The following is a 22,636-nucleotide window of genomic DNA, read 5'->3' as shown; positions in this document are numbered from 1 at the left end:
GTTATGGATTACTGGTCGGTGCAAGTGGTTTACACCTACTCATTGAGCCTTGCGGAGCACTCACTCAGGGTTTGGAGTAGGTATCTGCATAAAAAATCCCATGCCTCGACTGGGATCCGAACCCAGTACCTACCAGCCTGTAGACCGATGGCCTACCACGATGCTGGTAGAGCGCAATTACGTCTATGATATGGAGTAGGTGGTTTTATTCTCGTTGCAACCAGTACCCAACAATTATTCGTCGATCGATTTTTATGCTCTTGGAAGTCATTCTTCGCTTCCAAGCGTCGAGCAATTGCCCGATTTCATTTCTCATTATTACACAAGTGTGTTATTGAGCTTAGTGGCTGGAGGGCATTTGCGTGTAGGATATGAAGTCGGTGGTTTTATTTAATGTGTTTTTAAGTAATCCCATTTAAAAGGTATATATATGGCGTTGAACTTAATATTTATGAAGAAAATTAAAATTGACAATTTTCTTCAAATTTGTACCTTTGACCTTCAATTACCTCTGGTGATACACTTTTCAAAGCTGACCTTCAATGGAATATGATGCAGCACATCATCCTATACGAAATAACCATGATGGTCGCTTTGACACTAGCTCACTCTCTCCCAGGGGCGGGACCAAGCCCAGTGGTAAAGTGCTCGTTCCATGTGCGGTTGGTCTGGGATCGATCCTCGTCAGTGGGCCCATTGGGCTATTTCTGGTTCCTACCAGTGCACCACGACTAGTATATCAAAAGCTGTGGTATGTACTACCCTGTCTGAGATTGTGCATATAAAAGAACCTTTGCTGCTTATCGAAAAAGATTAGCTCATGAAGCAGGCTTTCAAGCAAGATTTTGTGAAAGATAAGGGCTTTTTTTAGGGCAAAATTCTTAAAAAATAAGGGCTATTTTTAGGAGTTTTTGGACAAAAATAAGGACTGAAATTCAATAATCAATATAAAACAAAAACATTCTGTACTCACCTCCAGGGAGAACATAAATACAAAAGCTAATTACCAACTCAGAAGATCATGCCAATGGTCATCAACAGCGATATTCAGCATATCAATACAACCAGATTAAAGTAATCTGATATGGTGCAAATCCATGCTGAATATGATGCCGATAACCACCAAGATGTCTTCTGAGAAATACATTAATTCAACATATTCATTATCTGAAAGTCAACATATTCATTATCTGAAAGTATACTAAGGCTAGATTTAATTAATTCCAACACTTATTTTATCTTGCATTTATGAAAAAATTTGAAAAGTTTGGATTTTCACCAAAAAATTAGGGCTTTTTAGGATTTTGAAGCTTTAATAAGGAATATTAGGGCTGCTGTCAAAAAATAAGAAAATTAGGAAAATAAGGGCCCGCTTGCAAGCCTGATGAAGTGGCGTCAGCAGGTTTCCTCTCTCAATATCTGTGTGGTCCATAACCATATGTCTGATGCCATATAACCATAAATAAAATGTGTTGAGTGCATCGTTAAATAAAACATTTCATTCTCTCTCTCAAAACTATATCCTATTTGAAACTGCTTTTTGGGATTGATAATCTGTCAAACTGAGAAAAGTGACCTGTAAGTTGAGATTTTGTATTTAATAGAACAGTTTGGCAAATTCAGTATGTTATTCTAGGCTAAAACAATGGCTGCATCTATTAAATAGTGAAAGTGTCAGTATACTGACTGATATTTAATTAAGTATGATTTGTTTTTAAATGTTATATAAAAAAAAAAATCATGTAAAACAAATAGAACACAGATGTCAAAAAGCCTAATCTTAGTCTTCCTTTAAACAAATCCAACAAATGAATGAACAAGAAGTACAAGCATCTGGTGCCACCAATCCAAGGAATCTGGTCATTCAGAAAATTACACACAGAACATATTACACTTCTGTAGTACGGCGTTTGAGTCACATCAACACCACATGAATGACAAATGAGAAAACAAAAGTATAGTTCCCCAATAGTTTTAATTTAATACAAAACCACAGAAATGATCTTCCATCTGGGTTACTGAAAAAGAAAAAGAAGAAAAAAAGACATTTAATAAAAGATATAAATGCATACAAATTAAGAAAGTACAAAAATACACATCACTTACGTACTGACATCAGAGGCAACGTACTGACATCAGTGGTATAGTGTAATCAGAGTATAGTAAGTACTAGTCCGCTTGATTTCAGAGACACTAATGACCTTTCCCAAGATAGTTAGTGGGATTATATAATGTATTATCCGGTGAGCCATTTTGTGCATAGCTTTCAGTGCAGTTTGCATATTACTTTAATAGATATGTGCATGTTAGAATATGTTTTGCTGATTGGGTGCTCTGCTTTTTGATGGACATGTTAAAAAATATAACCATCACTGTTACAATCCAACCATTTTTTTCTGACTGACTGTGTCATCTTGCTTAATTTTCATTTTAATTTTTTTACTTTATATCACATACTTAAATTACTCTTATTTCAAACATTTTAATTAGTATCAAATGTGAGAATAAAAAAATATTCTGATGTCATTGGAAATTATTTCTTCAAGTGAAGTTTGTTTTGTAACAATAACATGCTTCTATAGACAGGACTAGTACAAATTCTGTATTCAGACTGACAAAATAGCGAGATACATGTATGTATGTATTATATATTTTTACACCTCTGATCAGGGCAAACTGACTGAGCAAGACATTTTGCCAAATTGTACATTAAACTTAAAATATTGCAGAAAGCAAGTTATTTTAAAACAAAATATCAATTATTACAAAAATCATTTGTCTAAATTGAAATAAAAGTTGCCATCGTTTCTAAATTCGCCCTCAACAAATTGATTGATCAAGACATTTTGCCAAATTTTACATTAAAATAAAAAAATTGCACAAAGCAAGTTTCTTTTAAACAAAATATCAATTATTACAAAAATCATTTTGCCAAATTGAAATAAAGTGTACGAACTATTTTTAAATTTGCAAGTGGCAAATTTGGCGAGTGCTAGAAATAGCCCTGTCTGATCATCAAACTTAAAGGCATACTGTCACAGTCCACTTACCTATTTAAGGGTCTAACAAAGTATTATCTGAACAAAAATAATTTGATTTGTCCCTAAATGTACTTTATTCAACCATCTTCATAACCACCATACTCCATTTATTAATGACATTTTGTAAAAAATAATTAATTATGGCAATGGTCCACAATTCAAAAAATAAAATTACCGGGAGGGATGATATGGATTTCACTCCATCATGGTTCAGTTAAGGTGATGCAATAGCAAGATTTGGTTTCCAACAATTAAATGTAATTTTTATTTATTATTCATTTTTAGAGAAATAAGGTCCTTAAATCTGTGACAGTACGCCTTTAAGGCTGGCAAGTACTGGCTCCCACCCAGAGCCAGTGGGGATGTGAAAAGCCACTACATCAACTTTTCTCTCGCCAACCTCAACCATCAATCCCTGTCCTGAACAGACAGCCCAAATAGTGGGTGTGTGTGCCCAGGACAGTGAGACTAAATGTTACTTGTAAAGTATGAAAATCAAGTTTTAAACAAATGAAAAATGAATTACTATGTAAATACTTGTTGAGTACTGAACATGACACTTTATGAACACTGATAACAAGGTAAGGTACGTTAAACATTCATATTTTACATAGTACATTGTACCTGTGTGAAGAGCACAGTAAAGTAGGTAATGAAATAAATGTAGAAAATGTGTTAACAAAATTCATTTATTATTGTGAAATAAGTTTCTGTAAAAAGTATATATATGCAAGAATCATATAAAATGATGCAATTATTTATTCTCACAATTTAATTATCATTATTTTGATTTTATACTTTGTTTCATTACCAAGACAAACATATTATGAACAAGATAATAATAATAATAAAAAGCCAGATCAATGTTTTGTAGTAGCAAACTATATAACATAATAGAAGATTATGCCCAAAATTTGAAGTTACAAAGGTACTACTCCAGTTACTTTCAAAGTATTTGAAATATCAAAATTAAATGTAAAACATTTCTAAATTTCAAATTTAAATGAAATAATATCATTCATGGATGCTGTTTCTAAATATGTCCATCCTACATCATAAAAACTAAATTTGGTTATCATCAGACCTACTATTTCAGCAATAAGGAAACATATGCATATTTTGTTTTCAAAAGCATAAACTGGTAATACTTTGAAAGAGATGAACATTTCTATATATCTAGCACTAGCGGTGTATTAAATGATGATAAAGGTAAATATATCGAGAAAGCAGAGGCAACACACAGGGATACTAATTATACTTAGTAATTGGAGGATCAAATTACAATGCCTGAAATTAAGTGAAAGGGCCACAGCAAAAGATGCTGTGAATGTGGGTTTTTTTTATAGGGCACAGCAAAAAAGGTGCCTTGGAGAATTAAAAACTCCATCGAAAGCTCCATGGTATTGCCGCCGACTGCCTTGGAGAATTGCAGGGGATGAATTAAGTTTGAACAGTTATTATGGTTTGAAAATCAGCTGCAAGCAATAAACTGCTCTAAGGAAATTATGTAGTTCATTGCGCTTGGTGTCAAAATTCACAGTAATTCGGAGTAAAATAAATTAGCTACATCAGTATGTGATGAGGCAAGCAGTTTTGCGCCCACATGAATAGTTTTGCATGAGCATACATGAGCAAGAGCAACTGCTCAAGTCAAACCATAAAGACTGATTTTAGTGCAGTGGATTGATAAAACCATAAAGACTGATTTTAGTGCAGTGGATTGATAAAACGAAGAAATAAGCATCACACTACTACTCTCATATTTTTTCTTTTCTTCAGACTTCAATATTAACATAATATGCACTATTTTGTTGCATTAACCAATGTCAAGTCATCATTATTAGTTAGATGGAATTGTAAATAAACACATTTCTTGTTAGTTTGTTATTTTTAAGTGAACATCGATTAGCAAAAGGGTTACAGCTATTAACAAACAACATCTCAATAATTGACAATTCCAAAAGTGTTAAGTACAAAAAGAACAAAAATGCTAATTTAAAGAACTAAGTAAATTATTAAATTAATGTGAGCAAATAAAACAATTAAGACTACATTGGTGCAATAATCAAGTGACACACTATATGACTAACACTACTACTGGGGCCTTTGTGTGCCAGATGAACAGAGGATGACAATCGCTAAAATAAAATAACGATGTTTTCAAACTCGCCTTTCATCAATTCACTATGAAGGAAATACATTTTACAGATTTGTGGAAATGCTCTCCTTTGAAACTTCTTGTTTGTGATTACCATTAGGAGAGCAATGGATTTTCTATTTCTAAACATAGAAGCCTGCTACAAAACTTAAGATTTGTTTGTAACCTCTCATTATAAGTAGCTCAGGTTTGAATATAAGACCCCCCCCCCCCCCCCCCCCCCCAAAAAAAAAAGAAGAAGGTATATTACACTAACTAGTGAACTAGTTGTAATCCCTCATTGTAAGTAGCCCTGGTCAGCAATTAAGACCCCACCCCCCCCCCCCCCCCCCCCCAAAAGAGGAAAAAAGTGCATATTTTAAAATATAACCCCCATTTAATATTAGTAGTTTGAAACATTGTCCTTAACTGACATGAATGTTCACAATTTACTATTTTGATTTAAAAAAAATGTCTCATGATGCATGGTTTAGTTTCAGTTTAAAAGTCCTCTGAATAAAATATGATTGCCATCTTTTTACCTATCAACCAAACAAGGTTACCCTTTTCTACTACTACTACTATAGCTAGCATATTTAATTATTGATATAAATGTCACTGTAAAGTGGATAATTCAGACTATCCATTTTTCAGTGACATTTATATCAATAATTAAATATGCTAGCTATAGTAGTAGTAGTAAAAGGTAACCTTATTTGGTTGATAGGTAAAAAGATGGCAATCATATTTTTTGTCAACATTTGTTATTTTTAACCTAACTGTCAAAACACAAGTATCAGCGTTTTCCATAAGTTTTAAAGCAGGTGTTCCAAAATTGATTGACCAGGCACTTAAAGTCACTGACCTAATTATCCAAGGTACGTATCACTGCATTTACTACAAAGACCAGGACAACTAGAAAAACACTGGATTTGACAAAATTGATAATTTAAAAGTAAGAATTTGTAACGAAAGGGTAAACAAAACCCCAAAAATCTATCATTATTAAAAATGATTTATACTGCCCAATATTATTTTACTAAGGTCAGTGGCTTTGTGTCAAAGCTTCACTGAGAAAATTCTGCTCTCAAACAATAAAAATTCCAAAATAGATTTTTAATTTTTTTTAAAGGAAACGTTTTGAGCCAGACAAAAATGTTTTATAAAGTGGTCAATTGAATCTGTGCAGCAAGTACTTAGGAAAAACGCTGAGTATGTAATCAACAAAAGGCTACAAAATCACACAGGTTTTGTGCTAAATTGCAAGGCAGGTCTAATACAACACAGCACAATGCATGCTACAATATTACTTATAAATACTGCAACACTCTTATTTATGAAGGTTAATTATCAACAAATACAAAGGATGTGGAAATACTACACACACATACACACACATTCAGGCCCATTCAAAAAACAAGAAGGAAACAGAAATTGCTTTGTGTATGTTGAATGGACCTGAGAGTGTAAACAAAGTGGAGGGAATACCTGTTGTAATAAACTGCTTCAACGCTGTAGGATAAATAAAAATACACTAGACATGTCGAAAACTTCTCAAGAATTTTAATATCTAATTATAATTTTTTAATTAACACAGTTTTAGTATAACACAGTTTTAGTAAAACTGCTGTGTACATGCAAAAAACCCCACCAAAAAACAATCGATTAAATTTTTTGCATTAATAACTTAGAGTACTTATTGATAACAGTAGATTTTAAAGACCAAATTAAACATTTCTGTTTTCCAATCACATATTACTTAAAGTAAAAGTTAATTTAAGACTGAATGTTCTATACAGACAGTATATATAAATATTCACCTTTTTGTCTTTTCCTGCTCCAACCTTTGCCTTTGCTGTACCTCGAACCTTCTTCTGTCGGTTTTTCCTTTCTTTCCTCTGCTTCCTTCCAGGCTTTGCCACCTTTTCATATAATCCTTGCTATAAAAACAACAAGCATTCTCAGAGTTCTGCTAAAGTAACACATGCCCCCTACCAGGCTCATTTCATTTCAACTTATTTCCATGTTTATAGCCAATTAAGGTTCAAGCACGCTGTCTTGGGCACACATCTCAGCTATCTGGGCTGTCTGTCCTGGACAGCGAGTTAGTTGTTAGTGGTTAGTGAGCGAGAAGAGGGTGTAGTGGTCTTACACCTACCTATCAAGCTGTTAAAACTCGCTCTGGGAGGGAGCCGGTACCAGGCTGTGATCCCAGCACTTACCAGTCTTATGTCCAATAGCTTAACCACGACACCACCAAGGCTGATAATACCAGGCTCAAAAAATTGTCATATTTTATAAATGTAAAAGCCATAACTCTGTCAAAAGTCTGTAAATGTTCATAAAAGTCAAACTTTATCTGTAACTCTACATAATAGAGCTATGTATACAATATCAGGTTTATATGTGGAACTGACAGACAGATGGAGACAAAACTATTTTTCTTCTGGTTGGACACACAGAGGTGTGAAAATTCACTCAGATAACCATGAAAAGAAAACACCCATACAATTCCAGACAAATGACAGCCTTTTTTAATAAATGAGAAGAAATATATCTATTACAGACAAAAATATTTACCTGGTCAGTAAAAGGTTTGTTTTTATTAATGACATCACTAGAGCACACAGATTAAATTAATCATCAGCTAGTAGATGTTAAATATTTGGTATTTCTGACATGTAGTCTTTAGAGTTAACCCGTTTCCATCACAACAAGGGATCTTTTACATGCACACCTAGACAGGACACCACATACCGTTGATACATACACACGCCAGTCGTAAACTTTTACCTACCTGCTTGTTTTTCTACATTGCAAATGGATTTCATGCCCCCATGAGCAGCTACTTTGGGGTTTTAAAAACAATGACTGCATACACACAAAGGAAACGATGAATTCCCTTGGAAGTATTTCGAGGTAGTACATTTCAGAAATCTGTAGCAATTTATCAGTAATAACTTATTCATTGTTAGCCATGCAATATACTGACATGACAAACACAAGTCAAAAGGTCTACTTTGAACAAATTAAAAGTATGTTTTGTTTAACGACACCACTAGAGATCATTTATTAATCATAGGTTACTGGATATCAAAGATTAGTTATTTTTGACATATAGTCTTGAGAGAAAACGTGCTACATTTTTCCATTAATTAGTAGCAAGGAATCTTTTATATGCACAATCCCAGATAGGATAGCACATATGGCTGGAATGAGAAATAACCCATGGACCCACCGATGGGGATCAATCTCAGACCGACCAAGTATCGGACAGGTAACTTTACCACTGAGCTACGTCCTGCCCTGGTCTACTTTAAAAGATAAAAAAATTAACTTTAAATATTTTATTTTTAAATAAATAAAATTGTTTTTACCCTTGATAATCGGTACTTTGGTTCAAATTTCTTGGCAAAGTCTAAAGTGTCGTAAACAAGCCCAAAGCCTGTTGTCTTTCCACCTCCAAACTGCGTTCGGAATCCAAAGCAAACTACGACATCGGGAGTCGTCTTGTACATTCTTGCAAGCTTCTCGCGAATTTCCGTCTTGGGAACGGTTGCCCTACCTGGGTGAACAACATCAACAACCTAAAAATAAGAGGAAGTATTCTCTTCAGTGCAAATGAAACTGGTTTAATACATACTACCCACTGCAGTACAGGGAATAAATAAATTCAGACAATGAAAGAAGAAAAAACCAAAAAACAAGGACAACACCTATTCAAAACAGTCAAGTTATGTCCAATTTGTAGGAATACTTAATTTTTGTGTGTAATATTTAATCTCACTATGTTAAGAAACAAAACAAATCAAAACTATTAGCATGTTCTAATATCTGATGTCTAGCCTGGAAATAAGCATCTGGTCAGATTACATCTTAATACAAAGCTTACTAGTTTATTTTGGATAAAAGTGTTGGGCATTTTAACCTTCGAAAAATTAGTTCACAATACAAAATTAACAAGCATTTTGAGAGTACTGCTAAAGCAATACATGTCCCCTAAATTCAAGGGCCATAAATCTGAAAAGTGGGTAAATCACCACGAAACTTCAACTTGATCTGTAAAGCTATATACAAATGATCAAGCTAATTACAAAATTTCATGTTGATATATCCAGGCATTGCAAAAATCCGAAAAACACATTTTCACATCTCCTAAGTTCAAGGGCCATAACTCTGTCAAAATTGGGTAAATCACCATGACAGACAAACTTGATCTGTAATAGTACGTGATAAACCTATACACAAAATCTCAGCTCAATATCTAAAGGTCTTCTGAAAAAAAGTCTGGAAAACAAATTTTCACATCTCCTAAGTTCAAGGGCCATAACTCCGACAAAAATGGAAAATCATCATGAAAGTCAAAAACATCTGGAAAACATGTGGGACAGACGGAAATAAAACCTACATAGTCCCCTCCAGTTGGATCGGTAGGGGACTAAAAACCATTTCACGCTGCCTACCATTTGCCTCCTGCATAGCAGGCGGTTGGTCATAAACTTCCGTGTTCGGATCGTGGCCGCACCTTCGCTCTGAAAAATATAAAGTTCAAGGATGTAATTAAAATAAAGTTATCAATGAAGAATATCCATGCAGTTCTTCCCCTCAAGACTTTAGTTCAGAGGGTTGGCAAAATAGTAGATGTAAATTGAGCCTCTGAAGGGGGTGGAAATCCTAGGGAAGGGATCAGATGATTCAGAAGGAATGCTCCCCCATAAATATAGTTTTTTAATTTATCTGCATTTACATGTAGATGCATTCTGGAATATATATGGGTTTCATACATACATGTATACACTCACAGATACACACATTTTAAGATATATTTCAATTATAATATTTACTTTGAAAAGGAATGATGGATTTATTTGATTAAGCACAAGCACATAATTAATACATACTAGTTACTGAATTATTCATATTTTAAAATGTGCCTTGGCAAATGAATTCAGCAGTAGATATTAATAACAAATAGTGTGCTATATGAACCAACTAGTAAAGTAAATATTTGTTTTATTGTATTGCTTTCCAGTAATACTAACACGTTTACTTTACAGTTTGTCCTTATGTGTGCGACTATTGATTACTCTAAAATACTGTATATGACCCAACATGGTCAAGAACAAAAATAATTAGAGAAAGCTCGCTGCTGCCACTTATTAGCAGCAAATAATTAATCCTAGACCAATGGTGCATCAGGCAAGCACTGGTTACTACTGGTTTATGTCCCTTATTTAAAAGGAACTACTAAGCAAGGCTTTTGGGAAGCACATTCAATGATATTTAAAGCACATTATTGCTTAAAATCAACAAGTATATTGGTATATTTAATTTCTAAAATGGTAATCATGTGATGGCTGTTACATACAACCAGCACAGCCATTTTGTTCCATCCCACTGAATGTGGCATCTGATGAGCAGGTTGTTAAGCAACACTTAATGCATCACATCAGGCATTAGTCTTAGATTAGAACTGAAGAAAAAAATGTAGCATCATGTTGATTTTTGTGGAATGGTGAAACAGGCATGTGTCACAATGTTCTATATATTTGGTAGATTATCAGACCAAGCAATTGCAGTCTTCTAGACACAAAAAGAATAAGTAGGGCCTACCAGTATTATTAACAGCACAGGTTATTGTGATGCATTTTTTTTACCAATCTGATGCATCATGTAGTGATCAGGTCCCATGTCACCATATTGCAGGGTCGAAAATTATCAGTCGCCTGGTCGCCATAGGCGACCTTTATTAGCTAAGGGCAACTAAGAATTTTATAAAAGTAGTCCGTTGGCGACCATTGATTTTAGAGTCTGGCGTGTATGGTACCAGTTAAAAAAAAGAAACGCACTAAAACTGAATCGAATGACCAATGTGACAAAAGACAGCTGGTGCGAACTACAATTCTGGCAGGAGACAATATTACTGAACATGTTCTGTATGTTGACAGCGCCAGACTGACCAGACTAATTCTCAGCTTCTATGATTTTTATCTGGGGCTGTAAACAAATATAGCTCTACGTACTGTAGAACTTGAATTTTTTTTTAAAAAATTTCAAGTTGTCGGCTTATTGGAATGGACTGAAATGAATGAATGAATGAATGAATGCACGAAAAATACATCGGCTATTGGGTGTCAAGCTATGGTATATGCAAAACATAGAATGGACTGGAGTGGATACGCTGTAATTATCTAGTTACTAAACGTTATGGTACAAAGTAATCCTATTTAATTAGCTTACTAGTATTTTATTCTGGGACAAAATCAAAATTTATCTAATAGTTTTAATTCACACTAACAATGACATTTTCCCATTACTACAGGGATTATTCCAAAAGTCAATTACTAGTAATTGACATGCAAATATAAAATTCATATAAAAATGTAGTAATATATTAAACTGTAAACCCATACCATCTGAAATAACTTTGGAAGCTCAGTTTAAATAATAAAAAATAATATATTTATAAAACTGCATGTGTTAAATCTTGATGGAACATCCGAGGTAAATCTGAACAACAAAACTGTAATACAAGATCAGGGCCATATCTCTGCACAATGGGTATTTGGGAAAATAGTGGATGATTCCATCAATCTTTATCTAGTGTGTTGTCTATAGGACAGCCATTCATGAGGAAATCCTTTACTGGAGAGTTCATCCAGAGGACTGCCACTCCAAGACTAAATTTACTAAAACATGCGCAGTACTACCTTTTAAGCTTTTAGTCTCTTAATAAGTACTGCATTATCGATTACTTCAGAGACAATGCACGTCAAGCTGCATAAATTGGCTGTTCTAGCATTTTTCTTTTAATCTTTTACATTTAATCTGTATAATTTAATTGTAATTTGTAAAGAAATATTTTTATTTATAATGTATTTATTTTTCAAAAAAGTGATTTGGGTTGGTATGGGTTTAGAACTTAATAATATGTTTTTTAATATGAAGTTTAACTTCATTCATTATGAAGTTACAAACCAATTCATAATTTTCCTTTTGGCACAAACAGACTATACACATGGTTATAATTCAACAAAGAAAATTCTAATTTTGATTTTCTCTGTGAAATTAAAATTGTAGGGCTAGTGGAATTTGAGAAGGGCCAGTGAGATTTTTTTTCAACTGGTCCTGCTGGTGATCATGGTTTTCATGTTAATTTTCAACCCTGATATTGCTAAAGAAAATTAAAACATTCTGCAACAAATAACTTGTCATCCTTAAAATGGCAATGGACATTATCAACTGACAGGGTTTGTTATACTGTACATGTAATACTAATACCATTGTTTAAGTTGACTGTCCCATCTAAAACGCATAGGCAGAGCTCGACCTTAGCAGTAGCCCGGGGTGTTTTGGCTACCAATTTCTCACGCGGACTACCAGTTGTCTAACCCTGGTAGTCCGCCGGGCTACCAAATGTTTTGGCATGTGCAGTCATTCAACAATCAACAAGACGTGTCTGAAATTCCACCTTTCATGTGCTGTCAGGAGTCCCTGTAACTGTTAATTGCTCCCCTAGTGTGACCCACAGGTGACGCTTGCGCAATATGATTTAGTGAAATAAAGGAGTATATTTGCCAGTGGTAGGTTCGTATGGGTCATGGAATTTTCATTTGGGTCATGGGTTAACTATTCGTAGTCCTTTACGACAATCAACAACACGGCCCATCATGTCATGTCATGTCATAGGGTTTTACGTACACATTCAGAACAAGCTGTTGTAGCGCATGCCTGTAGTGGGCACAAGAGCCGGCCTTGGCCGGCTCCTCCGTCCATGACAGGAAAGGTGGGGGAGGGGAGAGGAGGGACCGCCTGCACTGGCAGGTGCAAGGGAGCACCAGCAGCCCGATCAAATCGGTAGCAGGCGGGTGGGGGTGGTGGTGGTGCTATGGAATTTGAATGGAGCAGTTAAATGCCAAAGAGAAAAAGGGTGCGCAATTTTGATTGAGGGAATTTGGCGCAATTTTGAACGGTCGGTCGAAAGGTAAATGGCCGAGCTAATATAGGTTTTGATATTAGTGAATCGAGAGTAGCTCGTTAATTTTAGACCTTTACGATGCTGTGGCGTCTCCCTAGGTTGCCCATAGGGCCCTTATAAAGGGCTTGACCGCTTCTGGCCCGTTGTTTTTACGCCTACTTATAAGAAACGCTTTGTATGATCAAGACTATTTGCTGCAGCTGAAGTCTAAACTAAAAGATAATTCAATCGCGGTTTATTTCCTTCAAGGCTACCTATGTAAATTGTCAAATTATTGTTTACAAAATTAATATCTATACCTATGTTAAATAAATGTATAAATTGACGAATATTTTCAATGTTAAAAATATTAATCTTTCTTACAAATTAATTTTAATGAAATCTCTCTTGCTGTCGCTTTGCGCGATAATCTCGCTGAAAATGACATCTGACCGTGTCACGTGATATCACAAACACGCATGGCGATCCCCTATCTGGGATAATTGGCTTTCGGCATTTACAAGTTTATTGTCATCAATAAAAACCGCTATTGTTTTGGAATAAAGGCAAGTTTTGTTAAGTTTCTTCAAAATTACACCTATTGAACGTAGTTGCAGCCATTTTAAGTATTAAAATATGCAATATCGATCTGAAGATTGTACGATTAGTAGACAGCTGAGTTCTACTCGTGAAAACCGTATGAAGTGTTTCAATAATATTTTGTAAGCCTTCATTACGCGATTAGGCCTAAAACAATAAATAATAATAATAATAATAATAAATACAAACAAGTCGGTTGTTTTGTTTCGTCCATTTGCTCATGATTTACAAAAACCCACCCTAAAACGTTTAAATTAAAATAAATTATTTTTCTTTTTTCTCTTTTCTTTTAAAGAACTTTATGGGGCTACCAATTTTTACTAAGGGCTACTAGAATTTATAACGTGGTAGCCCCGGTGGGCTACCACTGAAAAAACTTACGGTCAAGGCCTGCATAGGTCAACAAATTATGTAGTCCCAAAGTAAAGAAAAGTATCACTTGGTTATCCAGGGGAGAAAAAAAAAATATGTCACTAGCCCACCAGACTAGAACCAAGTAAAATTTACTTGACCGGCTCGGTTTCAGTAGTCTGTTAATCATAAAAAGAGAGCTCGCCCATCGGACTGGTAGTTGCGTTTTTGAACCATTGGCCAAATGTTTACTTGCATTTCAGAGCGGGCGAGTACTTTCTGCACCCCTGGTTATCATGGGTGGTAGTTTTTGCTCTAACCTATAAATAGACCTAATAGTATGGATATTTTCTTTTGATTTTTTCGGAGTAAAAATTAATATAACCCCAATTCATTCTGTTAATGCAGTTTGAAATATACATGTATATTTAGTTAAATAGTATTATATTATCTGGACATTTATGTTGTACAAGTCAGGTTGATCAAAGTGAAGTGTCTTGTCGTAAACCACAGTTTTGGGTGGGTTTTTTTTTATACACGGTGCATTCAGAAGTTGACATCACTTCCCTTCCAAGATAAGAGTAACAGATGCAATGAAGAAAAACCCAAAATAGCTGCCCCCAGTTAGCAGGAATAATAAAGTTTTTTTCATTAATTCTAAAATAAGGGGGTTTTCTTTTCTTAAACCACCGGTTTGAGTTAATGGTCCAGGTATGCATCTTTCTAACACATAAGGCTCATTATTTGACTTCACTGCCCCTTTAACTGGGAAACTGTAAAGTGTATTTCATTATCTTTCTCCTCTAACCCTGTCTGGGATAGTTCCACCAGTTTTTATTTGGATTAAAAGAAATGAGCAAATGAAACTTTTCTACATGTGGGATTCAACTTTTACGAGATAAAGCTAGTTGTGTCATCAAGCCACATCCACCCCCATCATCTCTTAGCCAGAGAACTGTTGTTCAAGACATAGATGGACATTCTAGCCGACAGTCCAAATGTCCTTTTAGGTCACTAACAGCAGAGTACTCCACCTGCACATGCCCTAGCACTCTGACCGTGAGAAAGCAAGATGGACATTTGGACAGTTATGATGCTCTCTTACTGTCACAAAATAATTATTAAATGTATATGAAAACTGTGTAATCTGTGCCTACCAAACACATTTAACCAGAACATTATTGAAAGGAGGTGCTGTTAGGTTTCTTCTTGTAGTGTGTATTAGTGAGATCACTACCAGAACATTATTGAAAGGAGGTGCTGTTAGGTTTCTTCTTGTAGTGTGTATTAGTGAGATCACAACCAGAACATTATTGAAAGGAGGTGCTGTTAGGCTTCTTCTTGTAGTGTGTATTAGTGAGATCACTACCAAAATGGAAATAGTGCAATTTCGTTACAATTTGGCTATAATGGCTCCTCAATGTTTTGGTGAAAACAGAACTTTAAAAAAATATATACGACCAGTTGAATGATTGATGCATTGTATTATGTCTGGTCAGAACATCCATTCCATTGCTGAGATACTTAAAATAGTCTGTGAACTTAGTAAATTACATTAGTTGGCACATTTTTCAGTCTGGCTGGTCTACAGTATATTTTAAAATAATATTAACTTTAAACTATTTACAATTTAAAGCTTTGGAGGAAAGGTTAGCAAAGAGGGTGGGCCGTGCGTCCAATCTGGTGTACGATAAAACAGGCAAGCACACAACTTGTAATGATTCTTATTCCATTTTAGACATACATTTTAAAATATTTGTTGCCATTTCAGCGAACACTACGTTCGGTTTGTCTGAAGGGACGTAGAATGTGTGGTTCTTCTACGTCTGAACCTTGTTATATTCCCTATTATGTAGCTGGTGTTCAAAACTTGTGGCACCATGTTTCTCAACCGAAATAATGCAACAAATGGACACACAAACCACAAATGTATAACCGACTGTACTAACTAAATGCCGATTGAAGTACTTGTGTCATTACTAACAAAATAAATCGTCCAATGACAACCGTCAAGTCCCCCGCCATTTTAAATATGCTACATAGACTCAGATGATAAAGGGAAGCAACTTGCTGTGCATGTTAAGAAAAGTATTGACATAACGTGCCCTGTGCACAAAGTTCCATTTTGTCCAATTTGGTTTGGTTTTCGCTTGGGGCTGTTGTCTATAACCCGTATTAGTGATTACTATGTAAAGGAGAAGGACTTCCCTTTGACACTGTCACTAACCCTAACTATTTATAATATCATAAATATGTATTTAATAATTTATGTTCTTTATAATACGTGACAGTGCCAAAGTAAAGTCCTACCCAGCGGGAATGCTAGACTACCATTTGGGAAGCACAGATTGCTGTTTTCATATACAATATTCTCTGATGGTAATGAAAGCATCATAACTGTCCAAATGTCCGTCTTGTTCGGTATCAGGTCGTTTCGCCCTTATTCCCGATCGCCCGGTGTCGTTTCGCCCTCATACCGGGTCATTTCGCCCTCTATACAGGGTCGTTTCGCCCTCATGTTTGTGAATGATGAATAAATTTGTTTACATGTTTACAGATATAGATTATCAATTTGTAACCCTTTATCAACCATAAACACCATTTATATGTATATGTTATTATGTGCAATATAACCCCTCCCCTCACGCCTGATGTATTTTATATTAATAAGTACAAAGACTAGCCTACACAATGATATTGTCGATAGGACATATTAGTTATAAAGTGCTTTGGTGTGGGGGTGCAAATGCTGATGAAATATTAAAAGGTGCATTTGCTTCTGTTTACATTTAAAAAATGCTTGTTGTATGCTATATATGGCATTGTTGTTGTCCTTGTTATTAAAATAATGCGTATTTTGTTATTAAAATGTCCTTGTTATTAAAATAATGCGTATTTTGTTATTAAAATAATGCGTGTTTTGTGCTTTTTTAAACAGAGCGAGTCTGAAATATTATTACATTTTGTGTTTTTCTTCTAATTAGGTCCATTTGCTTCAGTTTACATTAAAAAAGTCATTAAAAAGATATGTTTAAAAAAATGTTTGTTGTATGCTATATATGGCATTTTTGTTAAAATAATGCCTATGTTTTAAAATAAAGCGTGGGTTTGTTTTTTGTTTTTTTAAAGATTTTGTGAGAATATACTCGTTTTGGGTACAAACTAAGAGTTCCCCTTAGAAAATCACACAGATGTAATCATTGAGCGAGTCTATTGTTTGTTTATTTAGCAGCTCAGAGAAACTGAGAGTACAAGAGAATCTTGCAGGGTATTATCTGCTTAATTAGCAGTTAAAAGAATCTGAAGGGATATTTACTCCTGGTACAATATAGCCTTGCAGGGGATTGTCTGCTTAATTAGCAGGTCATCCTTAGCATGAGTAGCCTATGTGATTACTAGAATTTGGGCCTCTTTGGGCCTTTTCTTGATCTCGAATAGAATCGGTATTAAACAAATATATCTTTGTAGTATAACGAGTAATTACTGTAAAAACAAGAAACTTATAAATACTGTGGATCTTGGGCAAATATATCAATCTCCACCTAGGAAGAGTGCCGCAGTCGAGTCCCAGGCCCGATCGGTAGCCGTTGCCAAGCGGAAAGCGATTGCGTCACCAGGAGACCAACCAGTCAAGCCAGGACCCCCGACGCAACCGCCGAAGCCTGTTGTTGTTGAAACTGAGGAGCAGTGGTCACTCAAGGCCGGCAAATTACCAACGCGCTACTCCCAGTTAGTCAAAACCAACATCGAGGACGTGCGGAGCTTATTCACACAACCGAAGCTCAGCGCCTTCATGCCGCTACCAGCAAGTCCGACAGAGGGAGACTTTTGTGTCCACGCCGTCACAATGCGGGATGGCCAGGGAATCTGTCTCACCGTACGCCGGAGTGGGAGCTACAATCAAGCACTGCTACTCCCAGAAATGGACAACCCGACCCTCCATCGAATCATCAAAATCATCGCCGGGAAAGAGTATCGAGCATTAGCCAAGTCGATAGCAGGATCCACTTACCGGCCGGGCATCCCGCATTTAGACGCCTCCAACTTCATCGGCACACCGTGACGTCCTCCCCTTTGCCAACATCCTTCACCTCCGTAAGTAACAACCTCTTTTTTTGGGCTAGTTAGAACGTTTTGGAAGCAGTTCAAAATTCTTATGTTTATTTTTTTATAAGTAGTCTAACACATTTTACTTTGGCGCCCGTTCAATTGCTCAAAATCACCTTAAAACCTTTTGGCTGAGCAGTCTTACCTACTTTGGGTTAAATTTTAGAGTCCAGACATGTTTTGGTATGCAGTTACTCTTCATAGACTTAGGTAAAAAACAGGCTTCACCGAGGAATCGAAATTCAGCCAATCAGAGCACGGCTCCCACTCGGTGTACTTCAAGCTTTATGAAGTGTCTGCTATTTGGTCCGCGCTCGCGCTGACCGTACTAAATGGCTTTCTTCCAAATTCCGCCCACTTCAAACTTACCCCCCCCCCCTCCTGCTCCGGAGTTAGTCACTGGCGAAGTCAGAGGCTAAATCCGTAGTGGGCGTGCCTGAACCTCTGTGGATAGGGGCACGAGAAAATAGTTCCCACTCCCCACTCAATCTGAATTCTGCGAACGACTCTACATGATATGGAAGCTCAATGTGTATCCTGTTCCAGCCTTGTTCGACCAAGACACAAAGCGATACAATGCGATGCTTGTGACAGGTGGCAACACTGAATATGTGGAACCGGTAAGTAACTTTATGTTGGATCTATAGTAACTACATATTGAATGTTTAATGTATTAAGATCTTTTCCATTACATATGAAGATATATTTAATATTTTAAAAAATCCATGTCTCCATGCTAGAAAAATTGAATTTCAAGAAAACGACTATATCCATGTGGTTTACTATTGTTGTAAATTTACTGGCTGCCAAGGATAACTGATAATTTGTTCTTTTTAAAAAACAATAAAATATGTTTCAATCAACATTGACGTTTTCAATTTTTCTTTTATTTCAGGTAGTTTGTCAGTAACAGAAACGTCTTTATTTAGAATTTATTTTATTAGGTATCAACAGAAACGTCTACCGGCAATTGGTACAGGGCCTCGTCGAGTTGGATTTCATGTGTCAGGTGTGCACCGCCTCTCCCGTGGCCGAAAGTACTAGACTTCTTTGAACCCCACAAAGCCACAATGTGGAAGAAATGTTATTATATATTTTTACAATTCATTTGTTAATTTTAATTTTGCTATTTACTTTTATTTTTCGATTATTAAGTTCCCATATTTTTGCTCCTTGGGTATCGTTCATTAATGTACTAATGTAATTAACTGTATTTTCAGGTCTATGGCAGACAATGAACGCCAACGCCAGAGCCGGCCGAACATGTCACCGAAATTTCAGTTGGGAATTTTAATATTGAAGAAATGTAATTATTTAATTTACAAATTCATTTGCTAATTTTTATTTTTATTTTGCCATTTAGTTTTATTTTTCGATTATTAAAGGGACACACCCTAGTTACGTTTATTTGTTAACCATTACGGCGTACTTTTTCGCTATTAAACCCCATTTTTCACAAATAAAATTGCACTTTACTTACATTTTATTATTTAGAATACACATTTCCATTCACCTGAAGTGCTTTTTGGTAATCCTTGTGTTTGTAAAACCACGAAATGCATTTTTTCACAAAACGTGTTGTCGAGAAAAAAACGTTAAGCAAGCGAGGTTTAATCTATTTTTAGAGGGGATATTTCCATTTCAATGTCACAGACGTTGGTATATCACGTGACCGTTAGCATTTTGGTTCGGTTTGTTTTCTCGTGCACGGTTCGCGCAATCAACATCCGATTTGTTGTTGTTCATTTGTGAGATTTTTCTTCACAGTGCGTGAACGTTTTCAGTAACAAAGTTCAGACAAATGTCTCAATACAAAACGTTACAAACCCTTAAAACCAATAATTTTGCTAAGTCTTACAATATCTGGAGAGGGGATACAACCAGGACAGAACATGTCCAGGAGAGGTGAAACGAACGCACCCCAAGTCTGTGAAATTTGTCGTGACGTAGGCATTGTTGTGCTTCTACCGGTGACATCAGAATACTAACTTTCAAAATTATTTCAAACAATTGGGACATGGGGATTCCCATGGTATTTATCGATATAAAACCTGCTTTTTCACTCCATTTGATAAAAACGTGATCTAAGTGTGTTACAGGTTTGTAGATTAACCAAATTATAATTTATTTTCGCTGGATGGAACTATTGTCCGAACCAAATTGTTCACAACCACGAAAAATTACTCTCCTACCTTTAATTGATGTTAGATTTCCTCCAAAGTTTGTCCAGACACAAATCTTGAAAAAACCATTACAATGACACAGATTCCACATACCAGATGATAACCATGTCACCTATATCGACTTCGCTGAGAGCGCATAGGGAAAAAAGCATGTAATTTTGTATCAGCTGCCATTTTGACTTTTTATGGAATATTCTTCAAGAGGGGTGAAAGGATAGGACTCAATCTAACAACGTCATAACATGTTATGATATAAAAGCAAACGTGATGTCATATTATTTTATTATTATTATTATTATTATTTTAATGATACCACTAGAGATCATCGATTTCATATTAATTGTGTCACATACTTTGGAGGCTTTCACCCCTCTTGAAGAATATTCCATAAACAAGCAACATGGCAGACGGCAGAAAACTGCATGTATTTTTCCCTATGCAATCTCAGCAAAGACAATATCAGCGACATCGTTGCAGTCTCGTGTGTGGAATCTGTATATTTGTAGTGTTTTTTTTGCGATTTGTGTCTGGACAAACTTTGGAGGAAATCTAACGGCAATTAAAGGTAGGAGAGTAATTTTTGGTAGTTGTTAACAATTTGGTTCGGACAATAGGGTGTGCGGCTTTAAGTTCCAATATTTTTGCTCCTTGGGTATCGTTCATTACTATTAATGTACTAATGTAAAAAAAAGTAAAGTTTGTTTTATTTAACGACGCCACTAGAGCACATTGATTTTTTATCTTATCATCGGCTATTGGACGTCAAACATATGGTCATTTTGACACTGTTTTGAAGAGGAAACCCGCTGTCGCCACATAGGCTACTCTTTTTTTCGACAGGCAGCAAGGGATCTTTTATTTGCGCTTCCCACAGGCAGGATAGCACAAACCATGGCCTTTGTTGAACCAGTTATGGATCACTGGTCGGTGCAAGTGGTTTACACCTACCCATTGAGCCTTGCGGAGCACTCACTCGGGGGTTTGGAGTCGGTATCTGGATTAAAAATCCCATGCCTCGACTGGGATCCGAACCCAGTACCTACCAGCCTGTAGACCGATGGCGTTATGGATCACTGGTCGGTGCAAGTGGTTTACACCTACCCATTGAGCCTTGCGGAACACTCACTCAGGGTTTGGAGTTGATATCTGGATTAAAAATCCCATGCCTCGACTGGGATCCGAACCCAGTACCTACCAGCCTGTAGACCGATGGCCTGCCACGACGCCACCGAGGCCGGTCTTGTACTAATGTAGTTAACTGTATTTTCAGGTCTACGGCAGACAATGAACGCCAACGCCAGAACGCCACAGACGACTGTTTGCAGTGTACGGTAGTCTTGAACTGACCGTAACATATCGATGTCTGTTCTCGTTACAGCCAGTTTAGGGCAAAATACATGCAGTTTTCTGCTGTCTGCCATTTTGGTTTTTTATGGAATACTCTTCAAGAGGGGTGAAAGACTCTAAAATATTTAATATAAAATCAATGATCTCTAGTGGTATCTTTAAAAAATCAAATAATATTAATAATAATAAAATAATATGACGTCATCACATTTGCATTTATATCATAACATGTTGTTACATTCAACGGTTGTTAGATTAAGTCATATCCTTTCACCCCTCTTGTAGAATATTCCATAAAAAGTCAAAATGGAAGCCGGCACAAAATCAGCGAAGTCGATACAGGTGACATGGTTATCATATTGTATGTGGAATCCCATGCCATTGTTTTTTTCAAGATTTCTGTCTGGACAAAATGTGGGTAAAATCTAACGAAAAATACATTTATTGTAGTTGTCCACATTTTGTTTCGGACCACCCCAATACATAGGGGCGAAACGACTCATATGGAGGACGAAACGACTCATTCTAAGGGCGAAATGACTCGGGGCGAATGGGAATAATGGCGAAACGACTCGGGAGCGAATAGGAATAAGGGCGAAACGACCCGAATTCGTCTTGTTCTCTTTCGATTAGAGTATTCGGGCCACACATGACCATGATAGCCTAGCAATTTTCGAAACGCAACATTAATACGTAATAAACTTTTTAAAAATAAAATATTTAATTTCCAATAATAAAAATGTTTTCTAGGTTGTTAATCCCAATAAACAATAGCAGATTATATTGTTTAAGTGGTAGATTTTTATTGATGGAAATATCTTAACATTTCAGTACCATTTTGTTATTGGCTTGGTCGACCGGAAAAAGGAAGTGCGTATTCAACTTATACCGGAAATAAGCGAATCATCATAAG

At 35.9% G+C, this 22,636-nt stretch overlaps 1 protein-coding gene across 2 annotated transcripts; it reads right to left on the bottom strand.

The window, feature by feature from the left end:
- Positions 1-1,958: 1,958 nt before the first annotated feature.
- On the bottom strand, positions 1,959-22,635 carry LOC121379865 (40S ribosomal protein S24-like). Of its 2 annotated transcripts, XM_041508521.1 has the most exons (6): positions 22,558-22,635; positions 9,642-9,710; positions 8,556-8,765; positions 6,999-7,118; positions 6,667-6,690; positions 1,959-2,018 (listed from the first exon to the last, which is right to left on the bottom strand). In XM_041508521.1, the coding sequence occupies exons 1-5, from the start codon at positions 22,558-22,560 to the stop codon at positions 6,685-6,687; spliced, it is 408 nt and encodes a 135-aa protein (XP_041364455.1). In that variant the 5' UTR covers positions 22,561-22,635; the 3' UTR covers positions 1,959-2,018; positions 6,667-6,684. The 2 variants fall into 2 exon arrangements, with proteins under 2 accessions (XP_041364455.1, XP_041364456.1); XM_041508522.1 differs by lacking the exon at positions 6,667-6,690.
- Position 22,636: the final 1 nt, after the last annotated feature.

This window comes from Gigantopelta aegis, chromosome 8, assembly GCF_016097555.1.
Source record: "Gigantopelta aegis isolate Gae_Host chromosome 8, Gae_host_genome, whole genome shotgun sequence".
NCBI classification, from domain to species: Eukaryota; Metazoa; Mollusca; class Gastropoda; order Neomphalida; family Peltospiridae; genus Gigantopelta; species Gigantopelta aegis.
Note: the sequence above shows the minus strand (reverse complement) of the source record. Positions and strands in the feature narration are given on the sequence as shown.

What these genes read in the sequence shown, in the direction of transcription:
- LOC121379865 (XM_041508521.1), bottom strand. An exon ending in TGCTATGCAGGAGGCAAATG is followed by an intron (nt 8,766 to 9,641) that starts GTAGGCAGCGTG and finishes TCTTATTTTTAG; the next exon opens with GTTGTTGATGTTGTTCACCC. An exon ending in CAAAGTACCGATTATCAAGG is followed by an intron (nt 7,119 to 8,555) that starts GTAAAAACAATT and finishes TTGTTTTTATAG; the next exon opens with CAAGGATTATATGAAAAGGT.